Source organism: Ooceraea biroi, chromosome 10 (genome assembly GCF_003672135.1).
Source record: "Ooceraea biroi isolate clonal line C1 chromosome 10, Obir_v5.4, whole genome shotgun sequence".
NCBI classification, from domain to species: domain Eukaryota; kingdom Metazoa; phylum Arthropoda; class Insecta; order Hymenoptera; family Formicidae; genus Ooceraea; species Ooceraea biroi.
In genome coordinates, this window is record NC_039515.1 from 1,898,097 (window position 1) to 1,913,505 (window position 15,409).

General features: G+C 44.6%; 1 protein-coding gene across 3 annotated transcripts in view; it reads left to right on the plus strand.

The window, feature by feature from the left end:
• The first annotated feature begins 4,965 nt into the window (after positions 1-4,965).
• Positions 4,966-15,409, plus strand: part of LOC105274750 (potassium voltage-gated channel subfamily H member 8) — a 28,804-nt gene continuing 18,360 nt past the window's right edge. For 2 of the 3 annotated variants that reach the window (XM_011331119.3, XM_011331120.3), the window contains exons 1-2: positions 4,966-5,259; positions 7,503-7,613. In XM_011331119.3, coding sequence (XP_011329421.1) covers positions 7,538-7,613 — 76 coding nt within the window. In that variant the 5' untranslated portion in view covers positions 4,966-5,259; positions 7,503-7,537. The remainder of the gene's footprint in view (positions 5,260-7,502; positions 7,614-15,409) is intronic. The other variant, XM_011331118.3, reaches the window with a different exon arrangement.

Consider the following 15,409-nt stretch of genomic DNA (forward strand, 5'->3'; position numbering starts at 1 on the left):
CCCATGGCGGAAACGACCGGGCCGCGCCAGCGGATGAGAGAGTTCACCCCGGAGTTCGAGAACATCGATCCCGCTGCCTGCTGCAGGGGTGTAAAAGGTCGTTACACTCCCCACGGTCTACCTATGTATCTCCCGTCGCATCGTGCAGCACCCCGTATTATTCCTATTGATGTCCCATCAGCAGAAGGAGAGAGAGAGAGAGAGAGAGAGAGACTCGACGCGGCGACCCACGCGAATGCGGCGTTCTAATTTCATGCGACCCTCATCGTCTTCTTCGTCATCGTCGTCGTTATTGCAACGGTTCGCTTCAACTGGGTTGCTCGGCGTCGCAGGGCGGAGGTAGCGTAATAAGAGAAACGATCTTAAGGAACTCACGGCTATCGTTATACTCGAGGGAGCTGGAACAATAAGCTACGTGACAGAAATCCATGCGGATCTTTTCCGGTTCGTTATTATATCTATTTACGAGCTGCTGCTCCGTACGCTTAATTATGAATTAAAATGGCAAAATTCTGATGCAGGTATATTTGTGTCCTCTCGATGATTGGATCTATGGAGATGATTAATTTCCCGGTCCTGATTGCGAGGAATTTAACGTTCTCCTCCGATGGCAGACTCCCCGCTACCGGGACTCCGCCGTAATGCCTGCAAGATTGCTCGTTCGGCGATTAAGGGGCCCCCCTTTGTCATCACGAGATAATAATGTTTATGTAGCTATCTATTCCGAGGCCAGCTGAAATAGCGGACAGGATGTTTACCGGACGATCAGCAGGATAATGTTCCGGACGGATAACGAAGAATAGCAAGCCAGGTCCAATTTCCAAACGATTGTCGGAACAACGCGTGATTGAAGCGTCGGGGGCATCGAGGGTGGTAGGCCTGACTGGCATCAGGTCGATAAGTCCATCCACCCCTTAAGGGTTCAGAAAGTCGGTGGCCTGTGCCGACGAGGGTGCATCAGGGGGTGGAAGAAAGAGAGACCTGGAAAAAGAGACAGAGACAGAGAGAGAGGGAGAAAGCGAAAGAGAGCGGGATGCATGTGCTTCACCGCGTGCCGCGGTTACGGTCGGCACGACATCGGCAATGCGGCAGCCGACGACGTTTAATGTCGCTCTAACGTCGGCCAGTCATTGCACCTGGCACCATTCGTGAACGAGCAAACGAGCGGCGGCGGCGGCGGTGGTGAAGACGGGTGGAACGAGGTGGCGATATTAAGGGCGCGCTCGCTGGTTTCACCTGTAACACGGTTTCCAGATTGGGCACACGGGCGATATCGATAGCGGCTCGCGCCTCAGCTTAGAGACGAGAACCGCCGATGGCAGACGCTCGTCGACGCGCGTTATGTGCGCTAACGTGCCTGCTTGGCCACAAGAGCCGAGATAACAAAGACCGATAAGACAAGGGTGCCTTCAGAGCGTTTCCGTTGTAGATAAAAGGGTATCTTCCCCCGGGTAACGCGCTTCGCGATTTTTCTTCAAGCGTTTCTCTTTTTAGTTTCCGCGACACTTTCGCGTCACGTGCGGGACATTCCTGCGCGGCGAGAATCCGTTTGACTGAATTCCGCTGAATCCGCTCCGTAACTGCCGACTAACTTTGTTATCCGGTCATGCGGCCAACGTGCGGCGGCAGTTTCAGCGCCACGCGCACGTCTCGCTTAATTCGTTAAGCAAATCTATCTCGCCGAGATCGCTAATTCTAATCGAATCCGGATACCGTATAGCACGCGATTCGCCGACATCCCCTTCGATCACGCGTCAATTACGCGCGGATACTCGCTTGGGAATACTCGGTCCGCGCTATCCGCAGGACCCGTCAATACGTTCGATTTCGTGGATAAATAACGCGATTGTCGGCGATTCCGAGCGTGGCTGAATTTTGATTGATTTCGTGATTTCGGCCGCCCTTCTATATCCTCGCCTTTCTTCCTTTACCGCTCGTTTTCGCTTGAATAATGTATAAGGTTCCGGAGTATCCGTTCGTATTACTGGCTTGCCAGCTTTTTGAAATTTACGGCACACGTCCTGCCGCGCGGTGAAGCCACCGCGTTTAAAAGACGCTTCATCTTTCCGGGAAAGGCACCGCAGTTTTAGCCGGGAATACCAACAAATCTCTACAGAGATCATAAACGATCGCGTTCAGATAAATATTGTCTTCCACTCTATGTCTGAGCATTTCATTACTGGTAGCATTTAATTAATTATCAGTTATTATTATTATTATTATTAATTATCAGTTGACCGTACGAAATAGGTGGAGGCCTATAAACGATTCGAAACCGTATACAGAAACCGTACGGCAAAGTAACTAAAAGAATAATTATTGCGGGAGAAGCGCGGACGAACGGTCGCGTAAAAGCGGAGGGAACAATTAGGATTACGACCCCGCTCGTAAACGATGAAATTCGTTAAAGTTACGATCGCAGCTGTTCGTGCGAATGAGTTTTTATTTGTTCATTAAATATCCCGTGTGCGAAGCTGGGCGCGCGGCCACCTTCCGTTTCGTTTTTTCCCTGACTTTTTCGTTTTTGCCTATCTGTCTACAGAGACGTTCTCTCGAAGCAGTAAAGTATCGATTACGTGGACCCTCCATGCTTCGTGACTACGCGTTATCCGTGCGCTGTGCTGTCCCTATATAAAACTTGCGCTTACGATCTCTCTGCAAATTGCACATCGGTTCTTTTTTTGCAGTTGCTCGCATCGAATGTTGATTCGAGGAAAAGAAACGTATTATGTATGTCTGAGGTTTTTGTGATTAAAGTAGCATCGAAAGTCGTATCAAAATGTTGCACGTTCTAATCGCGATTAAAGAGATGCACACACATATACATATACAAATCCGTGTCTAATACAAGTTTGTATTAATATTATTAAAATATGTATATAAATATGTAAAAATTTATATTAGTTATATTGACAATTCAATAAGCACGCTAAATCGATACCGCGCGCCGTTTTTCATGGAGATTTTTAGTTTCGCGTGCAGTTTACAAAGGACGCGGAGAAACACAGCAGCCAGGGACTATAAAAAAAAGTGTATCAAAACGTCGAGCCACGAGATAACTGCGGTAAAATTACTGCAGCCGTTTACCTTATCGCTTCCAACGTAATCCTCCCTTGGAAAAATACGTGAAGGCACAAGGGTTTAACCGTGCGCTGGTATCGGTGCGACGGAAAACGCGGTTTTATAAAATTAGGTCGCGGCTTTTACAATTGCCGTCAGCCGAAGGCCGGTATTCTTGGACGCGTGCTCGTGCGGCCGAGCGTGATGGCCTCTTCTTGAAAATTCTGCCCGACGTGATGGCGCACGGGGAGCGATACATCACCCTTCGAGCGACGTAAAGAGGCGACGACCTAACGGATAAACATCCATTTCTCGGGGAGGGTAACGACACCATCGCTACCGACCGCCATCGCTCTTGATTAAGCTCGAACGTCCCGATTTCGTTTCCGGCGGCGGATACCGGCGCAACGTACGCCTCTTTAATTCGCGATTCTCGAATTTATCCCGCGAGTTTCCCATCAGCGCGGAATTTCCGTGAATCTAGAAATCCTCCACGCTTTATTTCTATAGGATTCTCGTTCAACCGCGACTTAACGTAACGGGATATTGCATCGTTCTCCGATAGATCGGTCGTCCGATCCGCAATATCCAATTTCGATCTTATATCGAGCGGTATTCTGTATCTCGAAATTTACAGTCACCGAACCATGGATTATTTTAGTGTCTGTCCTGTTAACGTTTTTTTTTTGTGATGGAGATCTAAAACGGGAACGGTTGCGGATTGCACGATCTGTTCATGAAGGGTTGGCACGCGAATACAGTCATCGACCCTCTTCGATATGAGCGCGTTATACAATACTATCAAACTGACCTGCAGCAACGGTTTATTCGATATAGACCGACGCGGCGCGGTGCGCGGACGCCTTCCTGCCTACGAAAAAGTCGATCTACCCCGGCTGAACATCCCTCATGTGCTGAATGATACTTTACCCCGTTTCTCGTTTCAAGCAGCCTGAGAGATCCGGTTTTTCAAAGCGCTCTGAAGGGTCGCGCAACGAACCGGATGTTCTCGAGCCACGAGAGAAGAATATATCTTTGCCAATCGTGTCCCGACCTTGAGAAATAAGGTAAGCTTAGAGTCGTGCGTAAAAGCGCCGTAACGCGTGTCGTAAAGTGCCGAGCGAAATAAAGCGAACGAAAATATATTCGACGCGGGACGGATCGTTTCTTTTTGCAAGGTAAGCGGGCACCATTTGGACGAACGCGCGTCACGCGTCGACGTGAACGAAATAACGGATGTGTCATCGTGGGGAGAAGAGAGTGCTCTTCCGGTGATCCGTCAGTGTCACACGGTGAGTCTTTGTTTTAGCTTAACGATAAGCCGCGCTGATTTTTCGTTCGGACCAATATCCGGAATTTTTCCCGACGAGATAGCAAAATTAAATAATGCGCGGAAAGACCGACGATCGTAAAAGCTTCTTCTTTTCTTCATTAATCGGCAATTACAATCCTGCATCAATATTTCATCATCACATTAACATTGCAAACAATATCTCACCAGCACATTAAACTCCCTCTAAACACATTGCGCAGTAAAAATGCGGCTCGCAGCGGCCAAATAGTCGAAATCGTGGATAACGACTGGTTCGGGTTCAAAAAGAACCACTTAAACCACTCGGAACGATGATAAAGTGTTGAATTTTCGACCAGAATAATGATCGCTCAGATTTTTGATACACACGTGCGCGCGCGCGCGTGCGTGTACACCCCCACGGCGGGTAGTCGCGCGGAGGGCACAGCACGGGGTGCCGCGGGACGTAACGGGGGTGCACACTTATCGAAGGTGCACGCTCGTGTGCCTCACCTATACAGGCAGGACGCGCGTGTCTGTTAGCTACCCACGGTTTACCACATGTTGCGCCTGGGCGCGAGGGGCGCAAGTCAGCCAGGAGAGCCCGGGCCAGACGGGACAGACGGAATCTCTCCCCTTGGTTCTCGGTCAGTTACGCGATCGCCAGCGAACGAGTCGCGCGGCCGGTGCGCGCCCCGAGTTGCTCTGGTCTGGTCATCGCGCTGCCACCGAGTCAGTTCAGAGTCAGTATCGAGATAGTGTATCTGTTGATAACGAACGCGATCATCATACCTCTGAATCGCGGAGGGAGAAATCGACAGACTTCGAGGATCGGTGTGATCGCGAACAGTGTTGGTGACCCGAAGATGCGGGGACAGTGAGCAGAGATCGCTCTTTCTCGACAAAAGGTTAGTATCATCGAAGAGAATAATTAACGGCCTGTCAGAAATTTTCCGTGGTTGATGCGCGTAGCTGAGGAATAGCGGGAGTAACGAAAGTACTGTTGAATATTGTTATATGATTTTCATTTCGAGGGATTGTCCTGGAAGCTTCTGTAGTAGTGAAGAAAACGCGGAGAGATCGTTGATTTGCATAACGATTCGTGGAATTATCATTTCTATGAGTTCATTTTTCGATTTGTAATTGTGTAATTTATTCAGTGAGAGACTCCATTAGCAGCACGAAATATTACACGCGGAGTCTCCCGAAGAAGGTTTTAGCTCTTCGCGTGCCAATGAAACAACCTGTTGGTGAAGGAAGTTCATTCGCGAAATGAAAAAAATGACTCTCACTTTTCCACGCTATTCTTCTTGAGGATGATCAACGAACTTTCGTGAGAAATCAGTTCTCGCACTGCTGCAGCACACAAAATGAAACAATGTTATTTCGTTATGAGCAATTTAGATTTAATCGAGTTACTTTCGATTTCTTTAAATAACTGTTATTAAAGCAACAAGCTGTGCTCACTTAAAATACTAAGTGAACGATAATTGCATGTTGCTTTTTAATAAAAGGGTATCATATATCTTCTTCTTTTTCTCGCTCTCCTTCACATGCAGAAAATTTCCAGTTTCATGCTTGTTTCAATGTTGTTCAGTTCATAGGTAATTAATATTATCTGATATAACGTATTTCTCATGTGCAGAATGGTGTACATGTGTTGCACAAGTTTGGATATCCGCGATTCCTCAGTTTGTGCATCAATCTGGTTTAGTAAATCTTGCGGGTAAATAATTAATACAGTCACCCTTTCAAATGCAAATATAGTCTACAAATACTACAGTAATTTAACAGCCAATTATCAAAATGTGTGCAATTTCTCTCTCTGACCATGCGCCAGACCAGTGTATAATATTTTAATGGCGGTTTGCGCGAAATGCGAATTAAGGTCATCGCAACTTTTTATTCATCCGTTTAATGAACGCAATTTATTTGGAATTATTTCGGTTCGCACTATTTGTCGGAACAGAACTGCACATACATTTCTCGCATTATTCACGTGTTTATTTCCGTTTCTTTTTCTTTTATGTATTCAAGAAAGATTTCTCTCTATAGCGAGCGAGCGGGATCTTTTCAAATGATTGTGATTCTTCCGGAAAACGCAGGCGATTTTCCATGATTAACGCTAAGAGGGAAAATCGCGTTTTCACGTTAAATGCGAAAAATTGTATAGCTATATGGGTCTCATCCGTTCTGAAAGTACATTAAAAGAATGTCGGGCACATGTGGCAACGCGTGCGCGAGACTAGAATAATTTATCCTAGGCGTATGCACGCGAAACATCGGAACACATTACCACCAATAGAATTTCTATTATCGGCAAATAACGTAAGAATTTGAGCGCGAGGTCATAAGTATTTATTACATTGCAAGCTTACGCAACGTGCAACGTTCTCGATCACGTCGTGCGAACGTTATCAAATATATGCCGCAACAATGGTATCGCATATGTGATAAATAATATATATGAATAAATGATAAAACGGTCGAATGTCCAGAGAGAAAGAAAATATCATTCGTGCGTTCCAGCGACTTTTCTCCGCAGAAGAATCACGTACAAAGTAAATAACATTTACGTTAAAGCAACTCGGGCCTTTGATTCCATATTATGTAACATTACTGCAAAAAATATACGCGGATGGTACTCCCGTTTCTAGATCGTGAATTTTTATAATTGATTCGTCGCGGATACACAGGTGGTCACGCACCCCCGAAGGCACGTAATAACGAGCTCGACTAATTTGCATATATATTTCCACGGTATGCAAGACGCAGCGGTATAACCTGGTTTCCCGCGAGCGGTCAATGATTTCTCGGTTACGGGAAAATATAGAGGCGATTGGATTAGCTGCGGGGAAAATATCTAACGTAACGTGTCGGGAATTGGGACGGAGGCGCGTTACGGAACGGACACTCCGTCTACTAATGGCGAGCGTCGAATAACGTTGACTTATGGGATTTGGCAAAGAACCTCGTATTTTCCAACGTAAATATACGAGATTGTACAATGACGCGACAACCCGATTCTCAACGCGCGGGAGAATGAGCGAGGATTTCATCGAGATGCATAAAGATCGCCGGTGATGCCTTTCACGCGCCGTTGATTCGTTTCATACAGATAATCCGATTACAGCGATTCGTGCATTTGCAGGTTCGTGCGCTTTACAGCGCGGTGGAGCGGCCCCAATGCCGGTCAGGAAGGGCCTCCTCGCTCCACAGAACACTTTCTTGGATACCATCGCAACTCGTTTCGATGGAACCCGTAAGTATACGATATCTTAACATTTTTTTATATTTATCTATATTTTTACTCCGTTTTCCCCGTTGTGTCGGAAATGATACCACGAAACTTCTAAGCAAATTAGATATCAAAAGGCTTCTCCTCTCTTTACTAATTTGTGTAAATCAACGCTGTGTTAATACCGAACTGCTCGTGCACTAAACTATCCCCATAAATTGCAGGGAAACTTTAACTGTTTTCTTTACACTTTAAACTTTATGAAACTTTGTTTAAAAAGCAAAAAAAGAGAGAGTAAGGGAACGTGAACGAACGAGCTATGGTCGAAAGCGTTGCGGGAGCGCCAAAGTCACCTCGCTTCTTTCGATTAACTTTCATCCCCACACGCGAGGATTGCGCTCCCCCAGATCCTCCTTGTTGCTAGGGATACGAGGAACGTATGATTTCACAGTGACTTCCGCGTTATATCCTATATGCCGATTCGCGAGAATGTGTTTGCATCACTCTTGAATCGCTCGAGTTGTATCGCATCGCCGTGAGAGCAGACGCAACACACGAAATAAAATAATAATTTTATTATTTATATTAATTTATATTAAAATAAATTTTAATAAATTTATATTAGCAACGTTTTGGTACTTCTCTCCACCGTATCATAAACAGCACGGCGGAGGATAATCCCATTCAGTTCCCATCTGCCGGGGTTTATCGTTCGCTTAATCGCGCCTAATGCTAATGCCCGTGTATCACGCAGCTTCCCTTAACGCCTCGATGCGTGCGTCGGCATTAACTGCGGCAACATTAACGACGCGAGACGCGTACCACCCCCGGCGCCGATGGGCCAAGGCGTCAGGATTTATGATGCACGTTACTGCTGCTGCAACGTTGAAGAGATTCTCAAGTGTCTCAAAGCGCTACTTTATAAGTAGTGCCACTGCTCCTACAGTGTCAAGGTATTATCTTTAAATTGAAAATTTGAGAAAAGTATATACTTTTATGTCAATTCTTTCACTTCAGTGAGAACTCAGATAAAAGATACTTGAATAAAAGTTAGAAGATAAATCACTAGAAATTATGTCAAATTTCGACATTTTTCAATGGTTTGAGAAATGTTAAAAATTGCAAGAGAACATCGTCCCCTCGAGGGCAATTTTCGCGGGATTATTCCTGTGGAATGTATTTACGTGCCGGTACATGACATTTCTGCGGCTGGTATCCGCGTTGCGAACACTTGTCCGCACTGAATCTTCTCCTTATCTCCATCGTATCCTTGCGGAGGCCGCAAGTTAGTTAACACCTAACTTTCGCGGGTCGAGTTGTACTGGCGCCAGCCGATACAAACTTCGCCCCCACGAGCTACGAGAGATCTAATTACGAGAAGTAGGCAACGGATCGCCAACTTAAGCGAATTACGGTCGGAGCTGCATCCTTAATAAGAATATCAGCGTCGTACTTTTTTCCTTATCCGCGGTACCGAGAATACCTCGCGAGCAATCGCGCTTGATGCGTATTCAACTCGTTATTTAGCATAATCGCGCATCCCTTAACACTCCTTATCTCGCTTGCGCAATTTCTCCCTTCATTTCCCCGTTTCAATTTGTTCGTCTCATCTTTCACTCGTTTCTGCGTCATTCCTATCTCTTTCTCGCTGCATTGTCATTCTTTTTCAATTTTTTTCGTTATTTAATTGCCGCAGCGTTCTGGCCGATCGTTTTCTCATTCCTTTGCGGTTCTCCTCATTCGTCTTCCCGCGTAATTGAAAATGTTCCCATCTTTTTTCCAGCTTTTCATATCCCGCTCGCGATTCTGCGTTATATCGACGCACGGCAGGGAACGCTCTGCGTGCAGTTGGACAGCCCCTCGTCATACGATACACCTGATAAAGTCCGATGTTTTACCACGTCCGTCGACCCTGCGTTTTACCACGTCCGCTAGCGGAGCATATAGAATATTAATCCAACATCGGCGCCACGAGAATCGATTCTGTTTCCAAAGCTATATAATTTTCGTTCTGATCCCATAAAGTTCGCATGAGGAATATCCGGATTCCGTTGAAACGTATCATGCCCAAAATGTGTCACGTCGTCATGAATAGTGCGCTAATCCGCGCGATCTAGACGCGATCATTTCATCTGCGAGAAATGACAATTATTTACTGAAATTCCAAGCACTGTCGTGTAGGATATGGTAATATATTACATTAATATTATAATTAATACATCACGGCTAGTGCGCACTATTTGTAGAATCGGGATGCACATGTCATTTTGCATATTTATTTGTGAATCTGTGATTGCATATTTATGATACGCGTGCGACTTTATTTTCATTTTAATTATTATAATGTCCGATGTCCGACGTAGGCGTAATCCTGCGAAGGAATAGAGCGTTGTGGAGATTATTGTTAAGCTGTTATTGATTGAAATATGGGCTTACGAAAGCAGTGTTGAAGCTAGAGATTATTCCCCGCTATCACTAATTAAAATGTAGAGTTGCGCATTATCGTGAAAGAAGAAATTCATCGAGAGTTCACCACGGAAGAGCCGCGTCTGCTGAATGTCGGCTGACATTATCGTGACAGTTACTACTTGTTCTCCATCGCGATGGTCCTGACATGCTATTCATTCAAGCAGCGGCAAAATTTTTATCCCGTCAATTTTCGACATTCAACTATTGTACGCGAGACCACTGTCCGGGGAAAGTGAGGATTTTTTTCTGAACCTCCAGGCTTCTACTGATGAATTCACTGTTTTCGCGATAATTGAAGTTTTAACATTCAGAAATCGATGAAGCATACATCTGGTCGCGCGAGTGTAATAAAATGTCTTTAACATTATAAGTTCTTTTCTGTTTTACGAACGCGAAAATAATATTATGAGGAAAGCTTTAGAGCCATTCTCCGCGACAGTGCTCGCATTAAATTAGTCGAGGGTGGTTCTTCGTGTAGTCGGCTCTTGTGAACGTTTATTAGGAAGCTACATGCGAGAGTTAAACACGCGTAGCGATTTGAATGTTACATAAAGGGTGCAGAACGCGAGTTAATATCTCTGATGGCGCCGAACTTCCGGTTGCACGGTGTTGCGCGCCGTGGGGTCATATCCATTTTCGTAACCGTCGCGATCGGGCCTGAATCGTTGTATATAACTGTCACAATGTTTCGACGTACATACGCGCACTCTCCGCAAATTCGGAGCCAGGCACATCGCTTCGTGCACCAAAATGTCCTGCTCTTTGCTGGATGCTACCACGTCATGATGCTCGTGCATATCGTATATCGTACACATTGTCGCGACGATCAGTTTTCGGATGTGTGTGCGTCGCAGTATATTCGAGAGCGCAATGCGTCATTACGCAAATACATATAATAATTGCTGCAATAACTTACGCGATTGCGTGGCATAAAATGAAATTCGCCGCTTGGCGATTTTTGATAGCGGCATAAATCACCATTTAATATCCCTACAGTTAAAGTCTCATATATTTCGAAGTTCCGCAGTACAGCGGAGCCTGATCGAGATTTTCAAACGCAAAGAATTATAGAGCAAATATTTCGGGGTAAACGTCGCTAAATTCGCGAGAGATATACAATAATAATAACACAAATGACAACATTATTTTTGTTTGCATTAGTTTCGTCGTTTATATATTTTTGTATCATCTCGCATTGTTATATGTATTTACGAAAGTCTACTGATAAAGTACTATAATTTTCTCGCATGAGTGATGTTCGTTCACGACGGGAAGAACACGGAAGTTCTGACAAGACGGTATGCACGAACGTGCCTGTTAAAATCCGTTAAGGGATTTATTATTTAAAGTCAGCATGCTAGAATAGTAATCTATAATGATGCCAGGAATCGTGCTCGGAAATTTGTATCTTCACGGAGGCATAGAAATATTTCGCTGGATACATCGCGCATCAATCAGAAGTTTGGAAGCTGCCTGCAAACAGCGGGAGAAGACGTACATATCTCCATGCATACGCAATGCACGGAGCTCGCGAAATGCTACTCTTAAAGTTCGAATGAAATTAATTTCCACACAGAAAGTTTACTCCAAGTTTAATTCATTGTATGCGTATATACAGACGTATTTACAATGTGACAGTGGTTCGCAACGAGCTGGTTTGTAAGCGGCAATCCGCTCTTCCGTGAACGAGCAATTCGACTATCGATCCAGGCGACGGGGGGATGATGATTACTAAATATGGATAACTCTCGTATCTTATCGTAAATAATGACGGGCACTGACGCAGATAGATAACGCTAGAACGATGCATGCGCGCCTATCTATGCTCCTCTACCGACCCTTCGATCAACTGACACGATAAAACAATCACGGAAATTTAAAGTGCGGTAATGGGAAGGTTGGTCAATCTAATTAGCGGAGCGATTCGACGCCGAAAATTGTTCATTTCTATGAGAAAAAGCCTCGGTAAAGTCGTTTTTTACCATTTTGTTTCGCATCGTGAACAAGAATGGACAAACCATAAAATAATTCTTCAAATAACGCGAATAGCGTTCAGTCGAACTTTGCAATTAAATTTTCTGTATTTATTGTATAGTAAAAGTGTGCATCATAATTGTGCGTGGATGTAAATACTGGTCCCGATGGTATTCAATTGCTCGGTGGAAAATGCCGGGCGATATCGACGATACGGCAAACGGATCAGGTCTCGTGCTGCTGAAGAAAAATTCCACGAAATATATTGGACCAAGGGACAAAGTTGGTCACACGGGATTCCGTAGGCTTTAGGTCTCGTGTTTCCCAAGGTTAATCTCTTGATATCCACGCCAAGAAGGCATTGTAATGCAAAGGGAGAGAGCTATTCTCCCTGTGAGGGAAAAGCCGAGGATATCGAACAAAACTGTAACGCGTTCTCGGACGAAAGTCATCTTCTATTTAGAGAGGATGAAAATTGCCGGGTTTTCGGTTTATGGTAAATATTAATTCTGTTCCTTCATCTAATATTGACTCAACATGCACGAGCGACATTTATAATAGATTTGTTAACGAAACAAAACGAAAGCAAACGTGAAACAATCCTCCATATTCAATTATGAAACATTATATTCTGCAAATTTAATGTATAATTATTAAGCAACAATAACATGTACACATCAAATATGTCAAACAAGCTACTTTCGAAATCGGATACGCTACGGGAATAATACAGATCCTTCGTGCTCGTTCGTTATTTATGAGGAAAATTCTCCAAAAGATTGTATTTTTCTACCGTTTTCTTTCTCGGCAGGATGCGTGCGCGCTATCATCATTGCGTGATATATGTGTATAATATTGGTATGATACATATATTACATATTTATACATATATGTACATATGTATACATATCATATGAAGGTATATAAGCTTTATTATACGCAAACACGAATCTTCGCGAAGATTGCAATCTACCATGACGGAATTTTGGGTTTTTGTATTCTGAGAGGCTCGCAAGGCTGCGTCGGCAGAAAATGAAATCGATTTAGAATTGCGAAACACAAAGATAATATTTGACATTTCACCTGTTTCTCTTCGTTTCCAAAATTCTGTAAAGATTCGATTAAAAGCGACGATTTATCGTTTCCTCTTCTAAGGATTGCCAAGCAGCGCCGTCCGTAATAAACTCGCGTGGATAATAAATCTCTCCACCACCCTCAAAATTATACTCCGATAAGCGGAAATTTGTATGCGACAACACTTTGTGTAATCAAGCCTTATCTTCCTAAATGGAGAAATTGCGCTTAGTACAGCAGCGTTCCAACATTTTCCCATGAAAAACAAAGTAGTAACATACATAATAGATGAGAAAGAAGAAGGATGTCAATGCGCGCGTGTTGGAATAATTATCTAAATGCTTAATTAAAATCGATGTTGTTTTCAACTTCGTGCTTCGTTGTAAGATGTACATACCTATATATATGTATATATGTATGTATGTATGTATGTGTGTATAAAAGCGCCGCGAATTATATGGAATATAATTCCGAAGAAGACGTCTGGGGAATGGAAAACGCGCGGCAGCCGTCTTAATTGAGTTTGCAGTAAATTATATTACAACGACTAAGAGTTTCTTGATAGCAGGTGTACACGAGAGTGGAAGTAGTGGAACGACAGTAACGACGACCCGTTTCCCAGTTAACGGTAACGCGGGCTACGTGGCGATGCATGGATCTGCCCGGTGCCGCTTATGATCCGCATCTGTAACGCGCCATTGTACGTCTTGCTGCAACCTTCCTGCAGAGATGCGACGTGAATGCGGAAAACAATAGCCAGTCCTCCTTTACCGGGTCAATAACCGTTCGCGTAATATCGAGGAAGCTATATGCATATAATATCGACCAGCGGTCGCGCTGATAATGCATTTTAACAGCTCAAGAATGCTGCGCAAGAATACGAGCCGCGTGAGCGCAGGAGATGAATATTGCTCCAAGTTAGATTGCCTCGGTGAATCCTCCATGTTCGATTCCGCTTTGTGTTTCGTTTCGAGGCAACGTAAGACGATGACGAGGAGGCAACGTAAGTCATCTCCCTCATCAAACGACGACGACGAACTTAAATCTCAGATAGCGCGGAACCGTCTCGGAGAGCGTTGTGTCACATCCTCCAATTTTACGCGGAGCGTGAATTTTCTCGAGTTGGTGCTTGAAAATTTCGACACGAACGCACGCGCGTTATCCCTCGTGCTTGGAAATCCACGACACGAGGCCAGGGAATTGCCAGCACTTATAAAATCACCTTTTTAAATCATTTTTATCCGAAGACTCTCGACTTGCAACTAAATCCGCAAAACGTGACGGAACCTGCAAGGTCATCGTGTATCTATACCTTAGGTGTTACCACCTTAATCCACGATGACCGTGATAACGTCGCGATTAAATATTGACGGTGCGACTGCGAAATAACATTATTATTTTAGGCTAAACATCACGTATTACTTTAATCCGCGAGAGGTAGGAGAAGCCGGACGATAACGGGGAACGTGACTGACCGTAATAGATAATGCCAACGAGCGCATGGCGCATGGACATATCGCGTGCTATTCTCTATTTTCACGCTAATTCACCTTAGTTAGTTCGGATCATTCTTGTTTTAATTAAATTCGCCCGTAGCTGCCGGCTTATCGGAGTACCGCTCGCGTAAAGATACGAGATTGCTGCCCTCCGCCTGAGTGAATAGCAAAATTTCTAGGATGATACATCTCATCGTTCATCACACTTAGCGGATCGATCTTCGAGGTTTCTCATGATTGACACTTATCATTAACCGAAGATATAAACGAACTCCCAATGGAGAGTGACAGTTTCAATCTCACGATTCACGTAATTAGCCTTCGACGCGTTAGCGGAAGATATTGCGGCAGATCTCGTCGCAATCTGCACGTGAACCGTGCCTAATTATTATTGCGATCTGCTGGATTATAATGGCTAATGCGCGCATGTATTTACCGATGTGGCTGAAATTAGACACACCGGGCGCGCATTAATGAGCGCGAGGGGAGCGAATATTGCACGCGAACGCTTCAGAATACGAAGCGATCCGGAATTTCCGTTTGCGATCCCCGAATTCCTTCGTTACATCCGCAAACACGCGCAGCTGCAAACTGTTTGCGAGACCTTCAAGTAAGAACAATCGGATTTTTACCGAAAATATATCGCTCTCGCGTTGATCCTCAGATCCGACGTGTACAAATTTTTGGAGACGCTCTGAGGCCATCGGACGTCACTCGCATTTTCTCGGTACGTCCCTTACGTCTTTCAACATCTTGGAATCGCGGGAAATCGTGAATTATCGAGGAAACGGTTGGAAATATGCAGCT